Source organism: Nansenia antarctica (assembly GCF_963989245.1).
Source record: "Nansenia antarctica genome assembly, chromosome: 11".
Lineage (NCBI taxonomy): Eukaryota > Metazoa > Chordata > Actinopteri > Argentiniformes > Microstomatidae > Nansenia > Nansenia antarctica.
In genome coordinates, this window is record NC_137681.1 from 10,356,598 (window position 1) to 10,381,614 (window position 25,017).

At 40.5% G+C, this 25,017-nt stretch overlaps 2 protein-coding genes across 2 annotated transcripts; one reads left to right on the plus strand and one right to left on the minus strand.

The window, feature by feature from the left end:
- Positions 1-2,312: 2,312 nt before the first annotated feature.
- On the plus strand, positions 2,313-4,850 carry LOC308167780 (leucine-rich repeat, immunoglobulin-like domain and transmembrane domain-containing protein 2; the record flags this gene model as incomplete). Its single annotated transcript, XM_080542259.1, has 3 exons — positions 2,313-2,422; positions 2,677-3,458; positions 4,057-4,850. The coding sequence occupies 3 exons, from the start codon at positions 2,313-2,315 to the stop codon at positions 4,848-4,850; spliced, it is 1,686 nt and encodes a 561-aa protein (XP_080398385.1).
- Positions 4,851-8,615: 3,765 nt separating this feature from the next.
- Positions 8,616-24,198, minus strand: LOC308167781 (cadherin-related family member 1a; the record flags this gene model as incomplete). The annotated part of the gene is made up of 17 exons (XM_080542260.1): positions 8,616-9,152; positions 10,620-10,874; positions 11,100-11,328; positions 12,947-13,014; positions 16,532-16,696; positions 16,851-17,003; positions 17,787-17,990; positions 18,107-18,207; positions 18,324-18,402; positions 18,507-18,650; positions 20,686-20,802; positions 21,672-21,758; positions 22,065-22,154; positions 22,268-22,318; positions 22,422-22,567; positions 23,115-23,210; positions 24,138-24,198. 17 exons carry the CDS (start codon positions 24,196-24,198, stop codon positions 8,616-8,618), a joined length of 2,583 nt encoding a protein of 860 aa, XP_080398386.1.
- Between the last annotated feature and the right edge of the window lie 819 nt (positions 24,199-25,017).

Below are 25,017 nucleotides of genomic sequence, written 5' to 3' on the forward strand. Positions count from 1 at the left end.
GAAATGACATGTGGCTCTATAATACATGAAACCCATCTTTGAGGGCAGACAGACAACAGAGGTCTTTCTGAGATGTATAATAACCTCAGCGTTCTGGCACAGTTTTTATTTGACAAGGTTATGTCTTGTGAAGCAGGAATTATTAATTAGTATATTTTGTCAGTGTATTTAGAGTAATGTGCCAGGTCTACTGTCTGATTCACACTTAAAATACTGTATATTTTGTATATGTATGTATGATCGGAGATATACTGTATGTCTGTCTGATTGTATGACACAAATAAATCTTTTTATATTAATATTTGTGTGGTTAAATGTTAACAAATGTATAACAAAAGGCCTTCAGATCAGAGAAGAGGTTCTGGTTATAGACAGCATCATAATGTAGTGTTACAGTCTAGTGAACTGTAAACAAGAACTTTAATTACAAACCTACACAAAATATACTTAATACTGTATATACAGTGGGGAAATAAGTATTCAACACATTAACAATTTTTAAATAATTCAACATATATTTCCATTGCAGCTAGCCACATGGAATTTAGACCAGACATTGGTATTAACTCAATAAACCTACACAGCTAAAGAAATTGTAACATTCCAATCCATATAAAAGCTATTTGCAATAAATTGTAATGACACAGGAAAAGTTAAAAAGTATTGAACACAATAAGAAAAAGCCAAAATCACAACAAATGCATGTAACCAAGTATTTAATATGAGGCAATTTGAGGAGATTTTGTTGTGCAGTTTAAAACGTGGTTAAATGCTACTAGCACATTTTCGTTGTTAGTGGGGGCTAAAATTAGCTGATCTTAGCAGTAGTTTGTTTAAATAATTTCAAACCAAGGACAATGCTGCATTCATGACAAGTGGGAAACTCTGACCATAAAGAGTTCAAATGAAGGGAGGTTATTTGCGTAGAGCTTGTGGGAAAGTGGGAAACCCATCTTTTTCCAAGTTTCTAAGTTGGAAATAGCAAAGATTGCTAGTTCTGACATGAATGTAATGAATGCAGCATACGTTTCTCCTGGCCAAGAGGCTACATCCCAAAATAAGGATCCATCTGATTTGGCTTTAATATCACAAACTTATCCTTTAAAAGGAAGGCAAACATTTTTACGCAAAGTTCCAACTCTCAACCAGTATTGGTCCCCCACATTTAGACCAAAGATGGTCCAGTAACTACAAGAACATAAGTGCCAGATATCACATCCCAGAGCTGGCCTATGAGCATAATGGCAACATTCACCCAGTTCTGGTCAACCACATTTAGATCAAAGATGGCCTAGTAACTACAAGAACATGAGGGGCAGATATCACATCCCAGAGCTGACCAATGAGCAAAATGACAAATCTCACCCAGGGCTGGCCCCCCACATTCGGACTGGGTTTGGCCCATATACTACTTGCTGTTTCATGCACTCAGCCATACAGTGGGAGAAATAAGTATTCAACACATCAATATATGTTTTAATTCAACCTGCACTCACCGAACACTTTATTAGGGACACCTGTACACCTTCTTCCGTTCTACCACATCCCAAAGGAGTGGGGAATGTTTTCTTGGCACACTTTGGGCCTGTTAATACCAAACAATCATTGCTTGAATGCCACAGCCTATTTGAGTATTGTTGCTGACCATGTGCATCCCTTCATGACCCCCATGTACCCATCTTTTAATGGGCTACTTCCAGCTTGATAATGCACCATGTCACAAAGCAACAGTTGGTTCAAACTGGTTTCATGAACATAACAAGGAGTTCAGTGTTCTTCTTCAGTGGCCTTCCCAGTCACCGGATCTGAATCCAATAGAACACCTTTGGGATGTGGTAGAACAGGAGATTCACAGCTTGAAAATGCAGCTGAAAAATCAGCTGTTGATCATGTCATCATGGACCAGAATCTCAAAGGAATATGTCAATGCCACAAAGAATGTAGTCTGTTTAGAGAGCAAATACCCTACCCAGTATTAGTGTTCCTAATAAAGTGTTTGGTGTGTGTATATGTGACCACTGTTCCTCATGATACTTCTGCTAATTGTGTATTTATGATCAATAGCAAGTGTCCAGAGACTGATGCAATGTTATTTAATTTCAGATAACATGTCCCTTTCACTTCAAGGTAACATACAGAAAGTTGTTCATGAGAAGACAATGTGGTTCATTGCTAAAAATACGATGTTTCCGGCGTGTCATTTGGTGTCTTAAGAATTACGTCAAGGAAGATTAAGGTAATAGGCTTTCCTACACTGAACCCTGTTTACATGCCCTGCTCGAATACTTCACATGCATCTCTTTAAAAGGAATATGGACACCTTTTATATCGTATTACCCATAGCTGTAGTTTTTTATTTAGTAACTCCTGGCTCCCCATTTTGTTTGTCCGGTTGCTCTTGTACAAATGATCACATGGGAAGGTAAGTTGATTGTTTTCAATTCATTTCAATTACCAGAACAGAGTTGTCAAGCCCTTGCTGTGTCAGTAATAGTGTTGACTGGTCAAGTGATATCTTGACAGTTGACTTGATTAGTCTACTTGTGGCTATCAGAGATGTTATATATTACTATATTACACAGGGAGTGAATACTACTGCTACTATATACTATACATTATATACATAGGTTGTTAGGTGTTTTGAAAAATGTAAACGTGTTTGTCATTTCTTTGTAGGACGTTACTCTGTATGGAAACCACCATGGGGCAAATCCCAGGGGACATTCCAAATAATTTCAGTAAAATTCGAATAGAGAATTCGCATCTGACAGAATTACCCCAGGGTTTGTTCTCTAAAGTTAGTGCCTTGGAGTTTCTCTGGTTGAATTTTAACGACATCACCCTGATGAACATCAGGAGCTTGGAGGGACTGGGGAATTTGACCGAGTTGAGGTTACAAGGTAACAAACTGCGTTCACTGCCATGGACTGCATTCCAGGATACACCACAACTCAAGATTTTGGATCTCAAACACAATCGACTAGATGTGCTGCCTGAATATGCCCTGAGACATTTACCAGGTTTGACCTACTTAGACTTATCCTTCAATCAGCTTACTGTCATATCCAGGGATGTTTTCATGAACTGGCCCCTCTACCAGGCGGAACAGAACAAATGGGGGAAAGAGGGTATAACGTCCAATGTAGTTTTGGCATTGCACGACAACCCGTGGCTATGTGACTGTCGTCTCAAAGGTTTCGTGGAGTTTATCAGAGCTGTCAGCCCTCCTCTGATTCTGATGAACTCATACCTGACGTGCGCGGGCCCGACCTCCAGGGCCGGGAAGTTCTTCCTCGATGTCGTGGTGAAAACGTGCATGAAACCAGTGGCCTCTGCCCCAGAAATGAATATTACTTTGCCACTGGGGGCGAGCACAACACTCATGTGCTTAGTCAAGGCCAGGCCTGACCCCACGATCCATTGGACATACAGTCTAAAGATTATAAGAGGATTTGCTGGTAAGGTTTATTTTCTACAACTTTTACCATCCATTAAAATGATGTTACTTTGCTATGGTTGTGTGTTGTCTATGTGTGTGTGTGTGTGTGTGTGTGTGTGTGTGTGTGTGTGTGTGTGTGTGTGTGTGTGTGTGTGTGTGTGTGTGGTGGGGGGTGTGTGTGTGTGTGTGTGGTGGGGCTGCTCCATCACTTAAGTGAAAGGATTTATAGAAACCCACTTTACTTACAGGACAAATATGTGTTGCTGTATATTTTCATTAATATAGGCCTATATGATTAGATATGATACTGTACACGTGTAGCCTAATGCTTTCTATGCATTTCTCATTCGATCAACAGTGATTTTAATGCATCACATTTCAATACAGTGCTATTTGTTGCTAATTCTCCAAACACCAACAACCTAATTTAATATCCTCCTCCAAGTATGCAGTACTACAGTATTGTAGTATTTTTTTTCTTTCCTAGCACCAGGGGAGCCACCCCTCCCAAATTTCGTTGTTTGGTACCTGTACTATAGCAATGACAATAAAGACCATTCATTCATCTTGCTGATATACGTAGCTTTGACCACCTTCTTCTGCCTCTGTCTTTTCAGTCTCTCAGACACTTGTGGATGAGGAAACCATAAGGTCTCAGCTGGTGATCCCATCCCTGCACCTGGCTGACAGAGGGACGTACACCTGCATGGCCAACAACTTCATCGGGAACTCTTCCGTCAATGTTGTAGTCAACATCAAGTCCTTTAACGCCTCAGCCTCAATTTCCCCCTTTCCCTTAGCATCTGCCGACGAGAACGTCTACATCGACATCCGCATCGCCAAGCAGACGGTCTATGGCATCACCCTGGAGTGGTATGCTGTAACAGAGAACCCAGCGGAGACCTGGTTCACTATCCACTTTGGTAAATACGACTCACCTAAAAAAGAGATGATCTACATGGGCCCTGGCATCAACAGCTACTCGGTCACTGACCTGCTGCCGGTCACCAAGTATGAGGTGTGTGTGACCCTGAAAAACCAGCCCCCCCGACAGGGCCAGTGCGTCGTATTTGTGACAGGAAGTGACATCAGCCAGCTGGAGCAGAGGGAGAAGCTCATCCACATCATAGTGATTGTGTGTGCCATGGTGTTGGCGGTGCCGGCCGGCATGTACGCCTGCACCACCGACACCAGGCTGACCTGTTTCGAGCACTGCACTGAGAAGTGTAAGAGGCGCAGGAGGCAGGAGAAGAACCTGGCGGAAGGGGAGAGGCAGGGCACCTTCGACAGCCTGCAGGCAGCCAGCGACGAGGGCCTGTGTAGGGACTCTGGGGAGGAGGGGATGATGAGGAGGAGGTCTGAGGATAAGAGCCACAAGGGCAAAGGAGAAGGTGGAGCACAGCTATATTAGCTGCAGTTCTAAAACATATCAAACTGTACAAGATATACCTCTAGAGGTAAAGTTATTGGTTAAGATATTGTGCAGTCCTAAGTGAGAGTTAAGCTTTAGAAAACAATCAGTAAAGCTTAAGTGAAATTTAAGACAGTGAAATGCCTTTCTTCCATGTTTTAGGAAGAGTGTGTTAAGTGTTATTATTTGATGGTGCCCTTAGTCTCTGTACTACGGTAGCAGTCGCACTGTTATTCTGTTGTTGTATGAAGGTACGTTCTAAAGTGACGTCACTACGTTGACTGTCGAGTCTGTTATCAGTCTGTGAATAAACAACTCGGAGATATGCTGATGAGAAAACCGAGTCAAGCTTTACTTATTCTTCATACGCAATCAATGCGCATCCAAGCTTAACAGAGTGTATTTATCGTTCAATGTTTTATTTATGTTCGCTGTAAGTAATCAAATGTTTGTATTGAAATGTATTTGATGCTTCTTTGGGATATGTTAATGTTGGGTAATTTTGTTTCTTCTGTTTTTAGAACAAACTGAAATTAAGGGATGCTACAGTAAAAACTCCTCAACTCAGCCTGTGGCATGAAGTCATGATTTTTTACGATTGATTATTAACTGTATATTTATGTTCACAATTATGGATCTGTAGGCAAAATGTAATTTAATGATTTTTTTTTCTCTTTTCATTCAAATGACTTGTACAGTAGGCTATATAGAGCCACAACATATTAAATCAAATATACAGCAACCATGCCTTTGTACTACGTTTTCGTTACAGATTATTTTATTGTTTTTAATTAACTTTTTATAAGTGGTGGGGATTGTGGGGATTATGGGGAAGGTCATGGTGGATGCTGAGACATACCCTGCGTCCCAATAGTCTATTCCTTGCATCCTCCCTCCTCACTTCCTTCTCAAAACACATTGGAGAGCATCCAAGGGTCCTCTCCTTTGATATTCTTCTCTGCATTTTGAAGAGGAATCGAAGAAGGAGGAAGGGAGGAAGAGAGGAAAGACTTTGGGGACACAATCATTTTAGCACGATCACTCAGAGGATTTGTTATGTAAGCCGTGCATTTATACATACACTGGTAAGGAGATTAAAGGGCTTTTCTATCTGTCTTGTGTCTCTCTAGATCTTTACCGGAGAAGAGATGATATGAGATCTAATCATTAGATGACTGGGTCACTGCAAACAGCATAACAGCATTTCTGATTTTGGGGGTTAATTAGTATTTGATGGCTTTATTGTTCTTTTGTATTTATTAATTATGAATATAATCAAACAGGGGTCTATTTGTTATAATTGTTGATGTATAAATATACTTCAATAAAAATACATCTAAAATGTTTTGATGTCACCAATGTGGTATTTTGAGTAATTTTTATTTTTTTATTTTATAGAATATTACCCTAATGTTTCTCACCAGGAAATCAACCTGACTTACTTCGACAAAAAATTAGTTAACATCCTTACCCCACTGGCGAAGGCTCGTCCCACAACTGAACTTATAAATAGTTGATAGTAAATATCAACATATTCAGTTAGCCAAAAGACAAAAGCCAATTATTTCTAAGTGGCCATACTCCTATGAATAGGTTTGGGAGTAGAGGGCCAAGGGAGAAGATTAGGGAGATGGTGGAGGTTGGTTTACAGTAACAGGGTAGAATCAGATGTTTATGTTGAGGGTTAATGTAGGGTTAATTCTACAGAGGCATATCGGCTGTAAGCATGGGCACTGGTTAGTTTAACAAGGGACGGAGTAAAGTATAGGACAGCATTTGACTAGGCTCAAAATAATATTTTGTGTTTACACTCAATAATGCAAAATACTGTATCATATCCACAAATGCATCTTCTCATTCTGTCATTGTACAACTACATTTATTACTGACCCTTTAAATGTTTCTATGTTCAGTTTTAGTGGACTAACATGTACTGTAACTGAGGATATGATATGTACGCCTACTGTACCAAGATCAAACACACAACTTCATTATTTTCAAATATTTATTCCAAATGATAAATATAAAGACAATACAAAGGTGACACATTAAAGGACAGGCAAGTGTAAAATACTGTATAATACATTGAGTAAAATATTGACAATATGAATTAGATTCATTGCAGTGAAGAAGTACCATGAGATTGATTTGCGCTTATTAAAGGGCATTGTAAATTTAAATCGACCATGACAATTGTGCAATGAATTATCATTAGCATAGGCTACAAATCTAGAAAGCGTATACTGTATTATCAGGTATGTCCATGTGGTTTATACTGTACTTGTAACATTGAAATGAATGCATTATGTCAATGCTTATTGATAATTTTGAGAAATGTTAATGCTGGATGCTCATGGGTGTCAGTAATGATTATTAATCTACCATTAATCTATGGTGATTTACATTACAGTATATTATGCTATAACTATACATTTACATCTCCATTTATACAGGTTGATATTTACTGAAGCAACAAAGAGATGTGTTGGCGGGAGAGCACAACCACAACGTCTCTTAAATTCAAAGCGCAGAGAAACAAATAAAAAAATGTGTGTCAATAATGAAAAATTACAAGACCCTCCCGTGATATAAAAGCATTCCTATAAGTGAAGCAAAACAACTTTTCAGAAAACAGAGAAAAGAAACAAAGTAGCTGATTTAGCTTCTGTTGTCTTTAAAGCCTGTAGTGGCACATTGTTATCATAGGAAAAAAAATCTACTTCTCTGCTAAGAAGCAGCAAATAAGACAATTAAGTACGATTACAATGTCATTGCAAAGGTCCATGAGCACTTCATGTTTTCCAGGGGTTCCCAAACCTTTTTGTTTGCAATCCCAAATTGACGTCAATAATTTCCTATTGGAAATGCCAATACATAATCATGGTGTCCAAGTGTATTCTAATATCCTAAAATGTGCTCTAATTGGTTAGATAAAACCCCCCAAAACACTGCAGCATATGGGTCAGTTTGATTTTCTTCGGAGACGCCAAGTTTGGGAACTGCTGTGGTATTTGTCATCTTGAGAATATACTATATAGCTACATTGTACATGCTCAGTTACATTGGTTACATTACATACATGTACATCTGACAGGACAAACATACACCAATCCTGTAACAGAATCATTCTTGAAACTGTTGCAGGGTCTTAAGCAAATAAAAAAATCACATTTCAGGAAATTACATGAACATATGTATACAGATAAATACTCAGTAATCCTTTCCACAGACATCTTACAGTATATGTTGCCTCACTGATGTTAACATGTTGTAATCCTCAAGATGGCAGTGCAGAGCACTAGAAGGATCCCATCAACTGACTCGTATTCCTGCTTGAGGAGGGAGTCTGTCTCAGACATGCCAGTGAAGGGTGCTATTCCCCTCGACAACAAGCAGAAATAGAATCTAAATCGAATGACACACCCTGACACAGTATTTCATCTGCACCAACCATGTCAATGATCATGATAGATCTTCAAACGCTTTACTTATACTCTTTAAACTGCTACTCAGTTCTTTCGACCTGTGCCGTTGTCTTACATTCAATTTACAAAAGAGTATGTCCTGGAGACTCATTTGGGAAGGCAAAAGATCACCCTTTACCAGACTGTAAGTCTTCATCGTGGTCTGTTCAGGGAAGGTGTCCCTGAAAGCAGAGGAACTAACAGCGATGACAGCAATACCCTGTCATTAGACAATATGGATGTGTGGTAATCACTTTATGGGTCCAAGTATCATCTAAGAAGACACTTCAAAACTGGTTTATTAATATAAGCTTTGGTTGCTCTCGTTGATTTTCTGCTCCAGCCTCAATTTGAGCTCTGAGACGAGGGCGTTGCTGACGGTATCTTTGCTACGGTTGGATTTCTTGGAGCCTTTGGATGCCACTGACCCGGAGACTGTGGGCACTGCCTGTTGCCTCTCACTGGGCCCTGGGTAAAATGGAGGGGGGGGCGGCAGGCTAGGAGCATGGGGCGGTGGGGGCTTCTTTGACCGAGGAGATCTGTTGTTCTTCCTGTTGAGGTGATTCTCTAGGTCGTTGGCAAGGAACTTGTTCGCCGAGTTGCTGGAGCCGCTGAACGGCATCTTGAGCGTCCACGGCTGGTCCCTGGGTCTCCTCTTGATGATGCGACGCGTTGGCATGATCCTGTTTGACTTTGTGTTGCGCAAGAACATAGCCGTAGAGATCAACACAGTAAACCCTACCAATATGCTAATGATACCAGCGACCATGCCTAGGGCTTTCATTGGATTGTCCCTACTTTGCAATAAAATTTCCCCCACAGGCCCCTTGAGTTGAGTCTGTAAAAGAGCACAAAGAAAACACTTTAATCACGTCCAAGGGGACTGAAATGAAACGTTCAAGTCACCATTTCTCCAAGGCATGCAATCATGAGACATTGATGAGCAAAGCACTGACAGAGGAGGCCCAGACAACATCTTGATAATGCTACCAGGATGATACACAAAACACATGCATGCACGCACCCATGTAAGCATGCACACACGCAAGCACGCAAGCGTGTACGTAAGCACACACAGCTACACACACAGCTACACACACAGCTACCACGCACTGTTACACGCACAGCTACACACTGCGTTCACACCCCAGCCTGGTATGACTGTTGATGAGGAAAGCTAAGCAAAAAGCACACTGCTCATTGTTGGGAATGCGTCTGGCAGTGCAGCGCATCTGTTTGTGAAAAGCATGTTTTTGATTAGAACTGAATGTGGATTAACTTCAAAGGATCCATGAAGCACTGCATTGACAGTAACCGAGCCCTTAGTTGAGCTTGCTATTCATATTCATATTAGAGATTAATAAATAGAGATTCATCTAAAGAAGAGTGGGTGAAATCTGAAGTTTACCAAAACCCAAGTAATAGCCCTTGCCTGCCAACCTACTGTAGTTACTTCAGGACAGCCAAACCAACCCATTAAAACTGCTCTGGTAGAATTGGATTTCGTAACTCAATGACAGTCGTGGTGATTTACAGTAGTCCACTCTACATTTCCATATATACGTTATATAATATATATATATATTTTTTTTTACAAAAATAGAAAATAAGAATAAAATAAAGTTAACATGTTCTATCTATCTTCTGAAATGTTCCAACATAATGTGCTCCAGTACTCTTTTACAGACAATGCTAGATACATATATTTTAAAAAATGAAATTCAAGTATGTAAACGTCTTCAAGACATATTAAGGTGATGTATAATCTATATAATGTATTAGATGGGTCTTCTTATTTGAGCCTGCATCTTATCTTTATGAAATTGCCCTCTGGGTTGACTCGAGATCTTTTCACTCTCTTGCAGTGCAAGATAGTGGATATAATGATTGTTAGTGCTATGAAGAAGATGACAAAGCTCAAGAACATTCCCAAAACAGTCCCAGGTCGCTTGCTGAGGCCCAGGAAGTATGCAATAATTCGAGCTTTGATCTGAAATCACAATACAACACAGAGACAACTTATAGTGAATATCATATAAAATAAGTATGTAATAGGACAATTAACTTAAATGAAAACCAATGAGATTTTGTGAGTTCTGTCAATCAATAAATGCAGTGATGGGAATGGGAGGACAAAAACCAGATGATCAATGTGATTTCCTACAGCATAACAACAAATACCATCCAATGTATAAATGCAGAGTGATGAAAAAATGGCTTAAAGAGCAAGCTGGGCAGAGCTATGCTCTAGTGCTGCTGGCAGGGCCTGGCATTGGGCGAGTCAACAATGGCTTTAAACTCTTACCGCCTCAGTTATGTCAATGTTCACCACAGCCGTAGTACTAAAGGATGGAGATCCTCTGTCCCGGGCTTGAACCAACAGAGACCACTTGCAGTCCTTCTGCTTGGTGATGTTCTGCACTATCTCCATGGACTTGATGTAGGACTTGAGGTTGATCTCGCCCGTGTCAGCGTTGATGTCAAAGATGTTGTCAGGGTCAGCTTTCATGATGGAGTACTCGATGACATTGTTAGGAGACTCTGCGTCATCATCCATTGCCTGTGAGAAAACTCAGTGTGAAGTATCCAGCGAACAAAAAATGGATAGAAATGTACATGATGTAGCTCCTATATCTGCCTAGCAATGTCTGTTTACTCTAGTAACATTGTAGTTGTTACATTGTAATGTAGCACTTCCTTAGTTATTGCGTTGTAAAGGATCTGTGATGAGTGGTAAATTGTAGTTGTTGTGGTCACATAAGAAATAATGGCCAGATAGACCTACTTCTATTCTCACAGGTGAACCAATAGTCATGGTCTTCTCGACAAAGTTCTCATAGAACTCTGGGTAGTGATCGTTGAGATCAAGGACAGTGACAAAGACCTCAGCCAGGCTGTACTTCCCCTCCGAGTCCTCAGCCTTCACATAGAAGTTGTACTTGGACTTGACCTCCGCATCCAGCGTTGCCCATGGTTGGGTGTATACAATGCCCGATGAGGGGTTAATCAGGAACCTAGAATTACAATAGAAAGTGTATTAGCAATGACCCTTTCATTGCCCCAGAGGATTTGGTTGATAACTTATGGTTGAATACTTATGATATATGAATATATGATGTAAATGATGTATTGTTTGTAATTCTTGGATTCAGGTGTGATGTGTGGAGTTGAGATGAGATCTGATCACTGGTGTCTTTTGATGATTGAATACAATGAGTGCACAAGGGAGAGATACAACATACATAAAAGTAGGATGCCGACGGCCGATCCTCAGTTGTAAGCTAAACTACAAGCAGTAGAAAAGTACCAGAGACAGCAAATGTAATGACCTTGCTCAGCCCCCCCCCACCGCTTTCTCTCTTATCACATGAGCAGACGCCCACCCCGAGTTTAAGGTGTTTACCATGACTGGGAATGGCAGCAGCAGCTTGGCCTAAGACAACACAAATCCTTCTGTGGACCTTCTGTAACCAGAGGGCCTGATTGAGCAGCCTATAACTGTATCTGACAACTGTAATACCAATGCATCATGTAACGTATTAATCAACCAGAATCACTATTCCCATCAGTGTAGAATATACTGTAGAATAGTATTGTCTAAGGATATGCTCTGTGTCACAGTTTAATCTTGGAATAAAGAAAACCTATTTCATTCAGTTTTAGAGGTCCAAAGGTTCAATAGTTAGATGAGGTTCTCAGTATGACCACAATCGGTCCAACCATGTGTTAGAGCATCACATACCCAAGCAATTTCTCCAGCGTTTCTACCACTTTTATTTCCTGTGAAAATAAACAAGTTGCCTTGTATCTGTTAACTTTCACACATTTATAATTTGACTCCCCGCATTGAGGCAGTATTTGCATAAATTTGCACTTTCCACTAACAGTACGCTGCCTTGCTTTCCAGGGCCCCAGCCTCCCAGCTGTCACATTGCATCTTAATTGGCCTTCCCTACATGAGACATGCCTGGCAGGCTATTTTCAACCCTCCAATCCAATTAGGAGATTAGCCAGTATCTTGCCGCCATCTTACATTAAGCTGTTTGTGCAGGAGAGGAATGCCAGGTGAGCCAACTATACATCTGCTCCCTTTCCTGCTCCCTTCTAGCCATCAAAGAGGCACGCTGCGGCTGCTGCGTACCACTTACAGTACGTGTTGCTCTGAGACAACCCGGAGACAGAACTGACACATCTTATATTTATAATATATTGATTATAAAGCTGCCCAACCTCCTCCTTGATCAATTATCCATGATGTGATCATCCTGTGTGACCCATTATGTGGTTGAGAGAGACACACACTGGACATGTCAATACATGTTGTATTATATTGTGTTATTGTAGTGTATTGTTATGATCTCAAGGTCACAGAATGCAGTGAAAAAGATCAATGCTGGCAGATTACTTAAGGCGCAGAACAGGTGAAGTCAAACTAATATTGTGAATAATGATGTAGCTGGATGGCACATGATATGTTACTGAAATACCAATATTGCAAAATATATACTTTCTGCTGATGTTATGTTTGCCTGGCTCTTCACCAGTAATTTATGCAAATTCTATCTTCTCTAATGATTGGTAGTCCATATTATCCTCTTGTCTAATCATTGGTATTGGCAGGAGTGTACTCACAAATCAGAACCTGATCCATAAATGGAGTATTTGACTTCCCCCCAAAGACCAGAGTCTGGATCAGATGCCTGTTAAAGAGAGGAGTGTAGTTAGAATGTCAATCTTGTCATCATTTTCACATCATGTTCTCAAGCATCTCAAAGCTCCATCCAAAGAACAGCACATCAAATGTATACAATATTATTATTATTATTACTACTACTACTACTACTACTACTACTACTACTACTACTACTACTACTACTACTACTACTACTACTACTACTGCTGCTAGTAGTAGAAGAAGAAGAAGAAGAAGAAGAAGAAGTAACTTATGGCAGACGAGACAGTGAATCCAATTCACAAATTATATTTAGTGATACTAAAACAGTTGTTTGTTCGAGTGGGCTCTTTAACAATTCAACGCAAAGAAACAGAAAAAAGAAGAAGGAGCTTTTGGGTCATTTGCGAGACATGAGAATTGCCGACATGTGGCCCTTTTCACTAGACCATGTCATATATTATTATATTCATAGGCTATCCATTTAGCTGATTGGCATGACCTATCTATAAAGAGACTCTTCAAAACTATAACTTAGAAATAAGAAGTGCCAGGCAATCATTTTTCTCTAAGATCATAAACAATAACATAAATAATGCCCGCATCCTTTTCAGAACTGTTGACAGACTAACAAATCCCCCAACACCCATTGCTCAGGAATTTCACTCAACTAGTAAATGCAATGAACTTGCATCCTTTTTTAACAATAAAATAGAAACCATTAGACAAGGCATTAGGTCTTCTGTGTCATGCATGAAAAACATGTCCCCATTAACAACCCCAAATAGGGCGGACATAACAACCATGTCACAATTTAACACCATTGATTACAAGACCCTAGATAAAATCATGTCACGTCTTAAACCATCCACCTGTGCCCTTGATGTCCTGCCAACAAGCTTTTTAAAAAACATATTTAGCTGCATGGCAGGCGAACTAATACAAATAATTAACACCTCCCTTTCATCAGGAATCTTCCCTGAAGCCCTGAAAACTGCAGTTATTAAGCCTCTACTAAAAAAGAACGGCCTAGACCCATTTGTACTAAACAACTACAGACCCATATCAAACCTTCCCTGTACATGGTTGCCCACGAACAACTTAGCAATTATTTGACCCTAAATGATCTCTTTGATGACTTTCAATCAGGCTTTCGCCCCCTACATAGCACTGAAACGCTTAATGACAGTCCTTAATGACATTCGCGTAAGCACAGACTCCGGAAAAATCTCAGTTTTGATACTACTAGATCTTAGTGCTGCCTTAGACACTGTAGACCATGACATTCTAATAGATAGACTAAAAACCTGGGTAGGACTTTCGGGCACTGCCCTAAACTGGTTTAGATCCTACCTACAGGACAGAAGCTACTATGTCTCCATTGGCAACTTTGTATCTGACCAAATTAAAATGACATGTGGGGTTCCCCAAAGGTCAATCCTTGGCCCCCTTCTATTCAATCTCTACATGCTTCCATTGGGACACATCATAAAAAAGAACAAAATTGCCTACCACAACTATGCGGATGACACTCAAATCTACATAGCCCTCTCACCGAACGACTATAGTCCCATTGACAATCTCTGTAATTGCATTGAGCAAATAAACGCCTGGATGACACAAAACGTCCTCCAACTAAACAAGGACAAAACAGAGATAATTGTATTCGGTGCACCTGACAAAAGATCGAAAGTCAGTGCAAAACTTGATTCTCTCTCTCTTCACACTAAAAAACAGGTCAGAAATCTTGGTGTAATTCTAGACTCCGATCTAAACTTCAACAGCCACATAAACTCGATAACTAAATCAGCCTACTATCACCTGAAAAACATAACAAGAATGAGAGGTTTCATGTCCAAGCAAGACCTTGAAAAACTCATCCATGCATTTGTTTCGAGTAGACTTGATTATTGTAATGTTCTACTAACAGGCCTATCTAAAGGAGCTGTTCGTAAATTGCAGCTCATCCAAAACTCCGCTGCTAGGGTCCTAGCAAAAACAAAGAAATTTGAACACATTACACCAATCCTGAGATCCCTGCACTGGCTACCAGTCTCTCAGAGAATTGAATTCAAAATCCTCCTAATTACATACAAATCACAAAATGGTCTTGGACCAAAATACATATCAGATCTCCTCCCACCCTATATTCCCGCAAGGTCCCTAAGGTCAGCTGAGACAAATCAGCTAATAATTCCAAGAGTACAAACAAAACACGGTGCAGCAGCTTTCAGTCACGCTGCTGCATGCTCCTGGAACAAACTCCCTGAAGAAATCAAACAGGCCCAAACCCTTAGAATATTTAAATCTAAGCTAAAAACCTTCATGTTTTGCACCAGTTATGATTAAACACAAACACTTCTATCAATGTCTTTTTTCCATTAACTATTGTCTTTTTAAATGTTTTATCTATTTACTTCTTATATTTGCTTTTATTCATTGTAATTTTATTTTCTTATGCTCCTCTTGCTGTATTTTTAAATAATGCATGTAAAGCACTTTGAATTGCCCCTGTTGTATGAAATGTGCTATACAAATAAACTTGCCTTGCCTTGCCTTGCCTTGAAGATAACCTGATGATCATACGTTTGTGTACAGTACAATGTGTGAGGGGTTTGGCCGCAGCAGAGGCTGTCTTGTATGGGTCTCTCCCTTGATGAGTCGCTCAAAGGGACACAGGCTAAAGGCCAATATGATTAACTCTGAAGGACTCTTTACTCCTTATCTTTACTCTTAATCTAATTCCAGATGTAAACTCTACATACTGTTGACATAATATGCATTGTCAGACGTGCAACAAAAAATTCTCAGTGGTGACCCGCTCTACCAAAATAAACTGAGGTGATCTGCACGGGAGTTCTGCAGGCTATCTATCACCGAGTTACACCGGTCTACAGAGTTAGTGAGTAGGCAATATCTGCTCCAATCCATCATTGAAACTGAAACTAGACATATTTCAATTAACGGAATATGTACTGTCCTGAACATTTTAACATATTTGGAAGCGTGTAAGTTTGATTAAAACAACATGACATGGCTAGTAGAATCTGTCTGTAAACCAACAACTATAAAAGGCGGTAGTGGACCACCTGATGTTAGTCTTGACCAGATAATGTATTTATTATGTTTTCAATACCCTTATTCATTTACTGTTATTCCTTGTATGTTTTCTTTTGCTTTTGCCCTGTATTGTACAGCACTTTGAGCTGCATTCTTATGTATGAAAGGTGCTATATAAATAAAGCTTATTATTATTATTATTATCTACACTCACTAAAAAACAATACTAAGTCTTTTAAAGAACAAAACAAGAATGTAAATAGCAAGTGAGTCAACAGCATTCTGAACATAATACATTTCATAACTGGCAACATTTTTTGCTAAAAGCAAGAACATTCAGGTCAGTTCTGGTCTGCTTTCTGGTTAGAGCCTGTTTGCTCTCCTCTCAGCTTCTAATAAACCAGGCCTGTTAATATGTATTTATTGGGGGATTATGTAATCATATTTTGGTGGGTGAAAGCAGATTTTAATCCGGATCTACTCACAGTGATAGACACAACGATGGAGCCCCCAGGGGAGTTCTCAGGGATCCTGGCAATGTAGAACTCAGAAGAGAATTTGGGAATGTTGTCATTGGTGTCCATGAGACGAATCACAATATCAGCTGTCGCGCTGAACCTCTCAGGGGTGTCGATCTCAACTGCCAGTAGCTGTGGAAAGACAAAATGTAGATTATATAATTACCTAGAAGCTCCCCCCAGTCATTTCCGCTATTACGACAATAGAAAATAAAGGCAGTCAAATATCTGTTGGTCAAGTTTCAGTTCATTTAGTTATTGCTGAACATTGTCTACAATACAGTACCTTATATGTTATGGTTGGGCTTTGTTCATAGTCAATGGCAACAGAGTCTTCCACTATGATAGTAACCTGAGCTTCATTGAGTACCGTCTGAGGGACCACCCTAAGCACACGGCCAGGCCCCACTAGCCTCAGCTTGAATTTAGCATTCGCCCCCTGAGAGAGAAAACACACACACACACACACACACAAACAGACACACACACACACACACACACAGACACACACACACACACACACACACACACACACACACACACACAGACACACACACACACACACACACACACACACCAAACACACACGCACGCATGCATGCATACACACCAAAAGAGGAAAATGTTGACAATAGATTAAAAAAGCAGGATATCTGCTTTTGGGAAAAAATGGCATGATGATTATAAACAACCACTTAATCTGAATTAACTATTGACATAGTTGTGATCTGTCCAGGATTCTTAATATCATTAGTAAGAGCTTTGGATATTTATCTCTAAAATAGTATTATGTAATTTGGGTCAACATACTACAGCTGTTTTTTTTTTAAGGCTGATTAACAAACATTTCTGTAATACTGTAAGTAGAGTTTAAAACATGCCATTTAATTTATGCCGTTTAAAACCATTTAGCATTTAGCATTTACCAAAACATGCACAGGATATTCTCTGATATCAGCTATAGACCCATGAGGACAAACACAATAGTTATGTATTGTTATGCCCTCATTTGATAATTCTAGAGGCTAGCATTTTTTTATAAAATTGTTGTGTCGTTATTGTCTGCCAAAAGTCCTGTTGTTGCAATGAAATTCATGTCTAGCTAGCACATCATAATGCGTATTATACAGGCTACATCCAGAAATACTATTCGAAATCTCTTTTCTTAAAAGACTGAGAAAGGCACATTTTCTAAATGCTTGCAGGAGTGGAATGGCCGTACCTGATCAGAGTCGTTGACAGTTATCTTCAAGCCTCTGAGAATCTCTCCTGCTGGAGGATGCTCGTACATGGTGACCTCAAACCTGCTCTGCGGGCCGTTCTCTCCATAGAAGGTGGGCGGATGGTTGTTGAGATCCACCACTCGAACTGTCACCAAGGTCGTGGCAAAGTCCAATAGCTCGTTGTTTGGCCCTAGCTCAGAGGCCTATGTTTACAAACAGACAGAGAGAGTGGGAGTGAGAGAGACAGATTTGACAAAGATAGGCCTACATACATGGAATAACAATGTCATTATCAGAAATAGAAAGAAAGTGCTATTACCTTGACTTTGATTTCAAACAATTCGTTTTTCAGCTGGATTGGATGAGCAAGAAGACTGATACAACCACTTGTGCTATTTATGGTGAAGACACCATCGCTACCTAAAGGGGGTAGAATTGTTTTTAAAGGTTTAATAAAAATGGTTATTAGGGTCACTGGACATACAGGGTTGGTTATAAATGGCTTCATAGAGGAATTCAATTGTGATATTTCTTACCATTAGCAAGGGAATAATGAATGGGATTAGGATTGCGTTGATCTCCATCTTTGGCATAAACAGTGAATATTTCGGAACCCTGAAAGTACAAGTCAGGCTTATGACTTGCATCCGTTTCCATAAAGCACAGCACTATATGTTTTCATAGTAAGATCAGTCTGGTTTTGCACTAGGCCTACTTACCGGAACAGAGACCTCGTACACATATCCAAAGTAAGGGGTTCCAAGAAAGGAGGGGGGAGTGTCTTGGGCATCGATCACATTGATGGCTATGGTGGCTGTAGATGTCAACACCTGGTTCTTCCCTTTATATTTTCCACCCCCATCCTGAGAATACATATGTGATGACACATTGAGCTGACTGATTATTCTGAGCCTCAAAACAAGTTGTTATGAACAAACAACAGCATACAGACATGGACAAAAATGATCCTCTGTCAGATAATGCACCAATTCTCCCCGAAAATTGTTGCAATTACAAATGCTTTGGTAATCACATGTTTATTTTTTTTGTTTACATCGGAACAACACAAAAAAGCAGAGAAAAAAAGCCAAATATGATATTATTCTACACAGAACTCTAAAAATGTACTTGACAAAATCGTAAGAAATCATTGTATTTCAAGCATGTAATGCTCCTTCAATTTGTATTTAAACTCACCCCTGGCAAGTTACAGAGTTAGAAATCACACTGGCAACCATTTAAAATGGGGAAAAGTTGACTGAACATTTGTCTTGTGTATCACACTGGGCATGGAGAAAAGAAAGAAGAGCAAAGAATTGTCTGAGGATCTGAGAACCAAAATTGTGGAAGAGCATGGACAATCTCAAGGCTACAAGTCCAGATTTTAATGTTCCTGTCTCCACTGTGCGCAACGTCATCAAGAAGTTTACCGCCCATTGTAGCTAATCTCCCTGGACATGGACAGAAGAGAAGAAATGATGAAAGATTGCAACGAAGGATTGTTCGATTAGTGGATAAAAAACCTCAATCAACTTCCAAACAAATTCAAGCTGACCTGCAGACACAGGGTACAACAGTGTCAGCTCGCACTATCCGTCGCCATCTGAATGAAATGGGAAGCTATATGGTAGGAGATCCAGGAGGACCCCACTGCTGACAGAGATATAAAAAAGCCAGACTGGCGTTGGCCAAAAATTGCCTGGGGAAACCAAAAATCATTCTGGGAGAACTCACTGTGGACAGAGACCAACATTTATTTTTTGGGTAAAGCACATCATTGTACTGTTTACAGAAAACGAAATGAGGCCATCAAAAAAAAGAACCCAGTCGCTACAGTCAAACATGGTGGAGGTTCACCGATGTTTTGGGGTTGCCTTGCTGCTTCTGGCACCGGATGCCTTGACTGTGTGCATGGCATCATGAACTCTGAAGAACACCAAAGAATTTTGGGGCCCAATGTAAGGCCCAGTGTCAGAAAGCTGGGTCTCCGTCAGAGGTCATGGGTCTTCCAGCAGGACAATGACCCAAAGCATACTTCATACTGAGTCCAGATCTAAATCCCATAGAACACCTGTGGAGTGATCTCAAAACAGCAGTTGAAAGAAGGAACCCTTCAAATGAGAGAGACATGGAGCAGTTGGCAAAAGAAGAGTGGTCCAAAATTCCAGTAGAGAGGTGTAAGAAACTCATTCATAGTTACAGAAAGCGATTGACTTCAGTAGTTTTTTCCAAAGGGAGTGCTACTAAATATTAAGACAATGTGTTGTGTTGTTCCAATGCAAACAATAGAAATAAACATGTGAATGCCAAAGCATTTGTAATTGCAACAATTATCTGGGAGAAGTGGTGCAATATCTGACAGAAGTGCAGGGGTGGGGGCGCTTAGGTGGCGTAACGGGTTAAGCGTCAACCATGTAACCCCAGGGTTCCCGGTTCGATTCCGGCCACGGATATATCCTGCATGTCATCCCTTCCTGTCTAAATCTCTACTGTCTCTATCAGTAAGGAGAAACATAGGAGTGGGACTGCCCCACTCAGAAACATTTACTTAAAAAAAATAGAAGAATTGCCATTACTGTATGTTCTTCACATGGATGGAACAGAATGTGTTTCATATGTATTTGGTACCATTCCTCATTCATTCAATTCCATACATTACAATGAGCTCATCCATTGGTTTCTCCCTCCACCAGCCTCCCCTGGTTCACACTATATGTACCAGTGGAGGCTGGTGGAGGTAGAAATCTGAGGACATGCTCATTGTAATGTATGGAATGGAATGATCCCCTGAGCTTACCCCTCCCTCCCCCCCCTCCCTCTCCCCCTCCCTCCCTCCCCCTGAACAAGGGACAGATGGATCAGCATCCCCAGATCATGATGACATCATCGCTGTCTTACCTTGGCAATCACAGTCACAATGTGTGTTGGTGTGGTCTCGTAGTCCAGCGTCTCGCCCGGTTTGATCCGGAGGACCCCGCTGTGCCCGTCGATGGTGAACTTAGTGGCTGGTGGACTCTGGAAATAGTACAATAGACATTACCATCAAACAATACGATCAATCCTTAACAAGGCTAACAACGTTAAAGGACGGCTAGAACGTTTTTTTGTTTTATTTTCTGGTGCCAAACATGTCAGGATGTCATGTCCCGGTAGCCACATGAAAAGTGCCAACTACTGTTTATTTGCCAGCCAGAGGCAGCCCTAAGACCTTGTTAAGCCCTCAATACCTTGCTCAAATGTAATTGAAATTTAATACCATAAAGTAACATAATTTCCCGAATCCACTCTAGTGTAAAATCAATCGCTCTCTCCATCGCTCTCTCCCAGGGTGGGCAGGAAAAAGTGGTGGGGTTTGAACTGATAACTGGAGGGCTGTTAGCATTAACAACTCAGGTGCCAACACCACCATTGTGCCCTTGAGCAAGGCATTTAACCCTACACTGCTCCAGCGGCGCCGCACTGTGGCTGACACTGTGCTGCCTCCAGCCTGAAATGGATAGATGTGTATGTATGTATGTATGTATGTATGTATGTATGTGTGTATGTATGTGTGTATGTATGTAGTATGTATGTAGTATGTATGTATGTAGTATGTATGTAGTATGTATGTATGTAGTATGTATGTATGTAGTATGTATGTAGTATGTATGTAGTATGTATGTATGTAGTATGTATGTATGTAGTATGTATGTAGTATGTATGTATGTAGTATGTATGTAGTATGTATGTATGTAGTATGTATGTAGTATGTATGTATGTAGTATGGATGTAGTATGTATGTAGTATGGATGTAGTATGTGTGCAATATGCCTTGGGTTGGGTCTTGTAAAGATTGTATTATATCCCGTCATCACATTATTGGATGTTTTTATGGACATTATTACCTCTAAGTAGTAGGAGACACTCCCCCCGGACCCGATGTCTTTATCCACCGCTTGCACTCTGTAAATGCTGCTTCCTGATGAAGTATGCTGTACATGACACACACATACACACACATACACACACACACACACACACACACACACAAACACACACACATCAAGGGCATTTAACATTTGTTAATAATGTTTGGCACTCGACCATACTATTCCTGCATACACTCATTTAGCATCTGTTTGACTTCAATGATGAGACTTGAAGATGTGACAGGCCTGCAATGGTCAACCTCCATTATCTTTAAAGGCATTACTGAACTTAACAGTACTGTTCTGTACAGTATATCAAACCAAAGTTTTAGACCCAAACTGTCATTCTGGTAATGATTTAACACTAACCTCCGAGACATCAACGGTGAAAGGCAAGTTTTTAAACTGTGGTCGCTCGTCGTTGGCATCAGTGACAAACACCCGTATTGTCTCGACGACCTAAAGGTGGGAAGACGGCAACAAAATACCACAGCTGAACTATGCAGTGCCTTGGACTCCTACAGTAACTGTGGATAACACACTAGGTGTAGACTCGAGACAACCAAACTCACCTTATTGCGACCATCTGTTATGCTGACAAAAGCTTGGATTTCATCTTGTCTCTGTCAAAACAAAGGTTATAACAGTTGTTATAAGCCTCACTAACTATATAAAATAAAGCCTCAGTGGCAAGTATGATCTCAACCATGCCTGTGGTAAACTCACCTCTCTGTCTAACGCCTCCATAAGAGTCACAACCCCTGACTTGGGGTCCACCTTCAGGTATTCCTTGGACCCTTTCTCAAAAGTCAGTTCATACCTCACATCGTCACCCTCTGGGTCTGAGCCATTCAGAGTATACACCTGTGTCCCTATCAATGACAAGGAAAGGTTGAAATTATGAAATGACCTATCACATACTGTACATAAGATGTAGGCCATTATAACGGCAAACAACAGGGAAGAAAACAGGGTCACAACTAAGACATTCAGGATGGAAATGATCCACATCTTGATCAATAACAGTTTTTTGTAGTCAAACTCTCAATGGGTTCTGTGATTGGATTCTGGGTTCCGAGATTACAGTATTTGCTGATATGCATTGAAATAGTCAGTTTATATATAACTTATATATAACTCCATTACTTCATACGTCATTGTATGAAGAGAGACACTGCAGTCCTTTTATTTTCACCCCTCTAAGCCTTTGAAGTGAGTATACGTCACAATCTGGAAGGCATTACACTGATAATTCTCAAGCTCAATGCTACTCCTGTAGCATGGAACAGATTCAAATATTGAATATCTCTCCACTTGAAAGATAAAAGTAGCAACAATACCATAGAGGTCAAAGGAATATTACACACATCTCATTATTTACAGCTTCTCTGACTCATGATCTCGTTAGGGAAGACTCACCAACTGCTGTATCCTCTGAGATACTGAACAAATCCATGTTTCCATCTTTACTGCTCCGTCCATTATCGTAAAAATAAGGAGCGTAGTCTGACTGACCTGAGAGAAATGAACGATATCAAAGATTGTGTTAAATGTGTAACTAAATTGGACAAACATTCTCAAATCACAAACATAATAACAGTATACAGTAAGTAGCATACAACATGACACGGATGACTATAAACCATGTATGTTTACAAATGACGACATAAGCACTATGTCAATTCAACATCTTAAGGTATTCATGATAGAGCAGACAGTTAACCGGGTGGTCCGATCTATAGTGAATCAAATCTGAATATTCAATTAATTTATTCATGTGCACTCACTTGCTAAAAGGACAGGTACTGTAAACAGAAAAGGGGGAAGATAAATGGTTGGGAGGAAATGAAATGCATCTGTATATCTGAAGAGCACACACACACACACACACACACACACACACACACACACACATTAAAACACACACACACACACACACACTCCACACTCCAGACTCCACACTCACACATTAAAACACACACACTCTCACACACTCACACATTAAAACACACACACACACACACACACACACACACTCCACACTCCAGACTCCACACTCACACACACACACACACACACACATACACACACACACACACACACACACACTCCACACTCCAGACTCCACACTCACACATTAAAACACACACACACACACACACACACTCCACACTCCACACTCACACACACACACACACACACACACACACACACACACACACACACACACACACACACACACACACACACTCCACACTACAGACTCCACACTCACACATTAAAACACACACACTCTCACACACTCACATTAAAACACACACACACACACACACACACAACGTAAGAGGGGTATGCTCTCTTTGAGTGGAGAGGATTAACAAGGTAATCACTCACACGATTGAACTCTTCACCACACACAAAAACACAAAGACAAAGACCTACCTGAACAGACGTGAACCAAGATGAGGGACAGAAAAAGAACTGTTCTCCTCTGGTTCTTCATACCGATCCCGGTGGTAAAGTGGTAAGGCTGGGCTGGGTCATGCGGAGGGCTTGGGGAGGGACGCTATAGCAGAGTTCCCTTCTGGAGGTGTCTCTGCGGATCAGTGGAAGAGGCTGGAGCAGATTCTCAGACGCTAATCCAGTGACGCATCCTGTACTCCACGCAAGATATGCAACCAGTCTGCTTTCACCCCCTTATGTGACTCAAACTATATATTCCCCACAAAGAGAGGCAAAGTCTCTCTCTCTTTCCACAATGCGTGGTGTGATCACACCTTTCTGTGAGCACCATGACCCCATCCAATGCTTTTTCAACAGTTTAATAACCTCTTAATGGCCTCTGGGACGGGACCTAGTGTATGTTAGAAATGAGGTATATTGGATATTGAAATCGTGTCTCATACCCTAAAGATGCCATAAATATTCACACAAGTCTTGAATTTTAAGGAATGGTGACTTTCAAACATATGATATGGCCAGATCGATGACATCTTATCATAACAGTGAAATCCATCCAACAGCCATGGAGCACAGCCTATGTAGTATGAGTTTCTTTGTTTGTTCATTACTGACACCTCATTAACAGGTCATACGGTATGAATGCACATTTAAACTTCCCTTCATTACACACATGCTAAACGTTATAGCTGACTTAAGCTGCCTATGCCAGAGTTGAACCATGGTGGCTTTCGGGCCAGGTCAACAGCAACAACACTTGTAAACCTTATATCCTCCTGGCACAAGCTGTCAGCAATTGTTTGTTAGGAGGACGCATTACAATCTCACTATGTTACAATTTAAAAAAGTAAATATAATATTG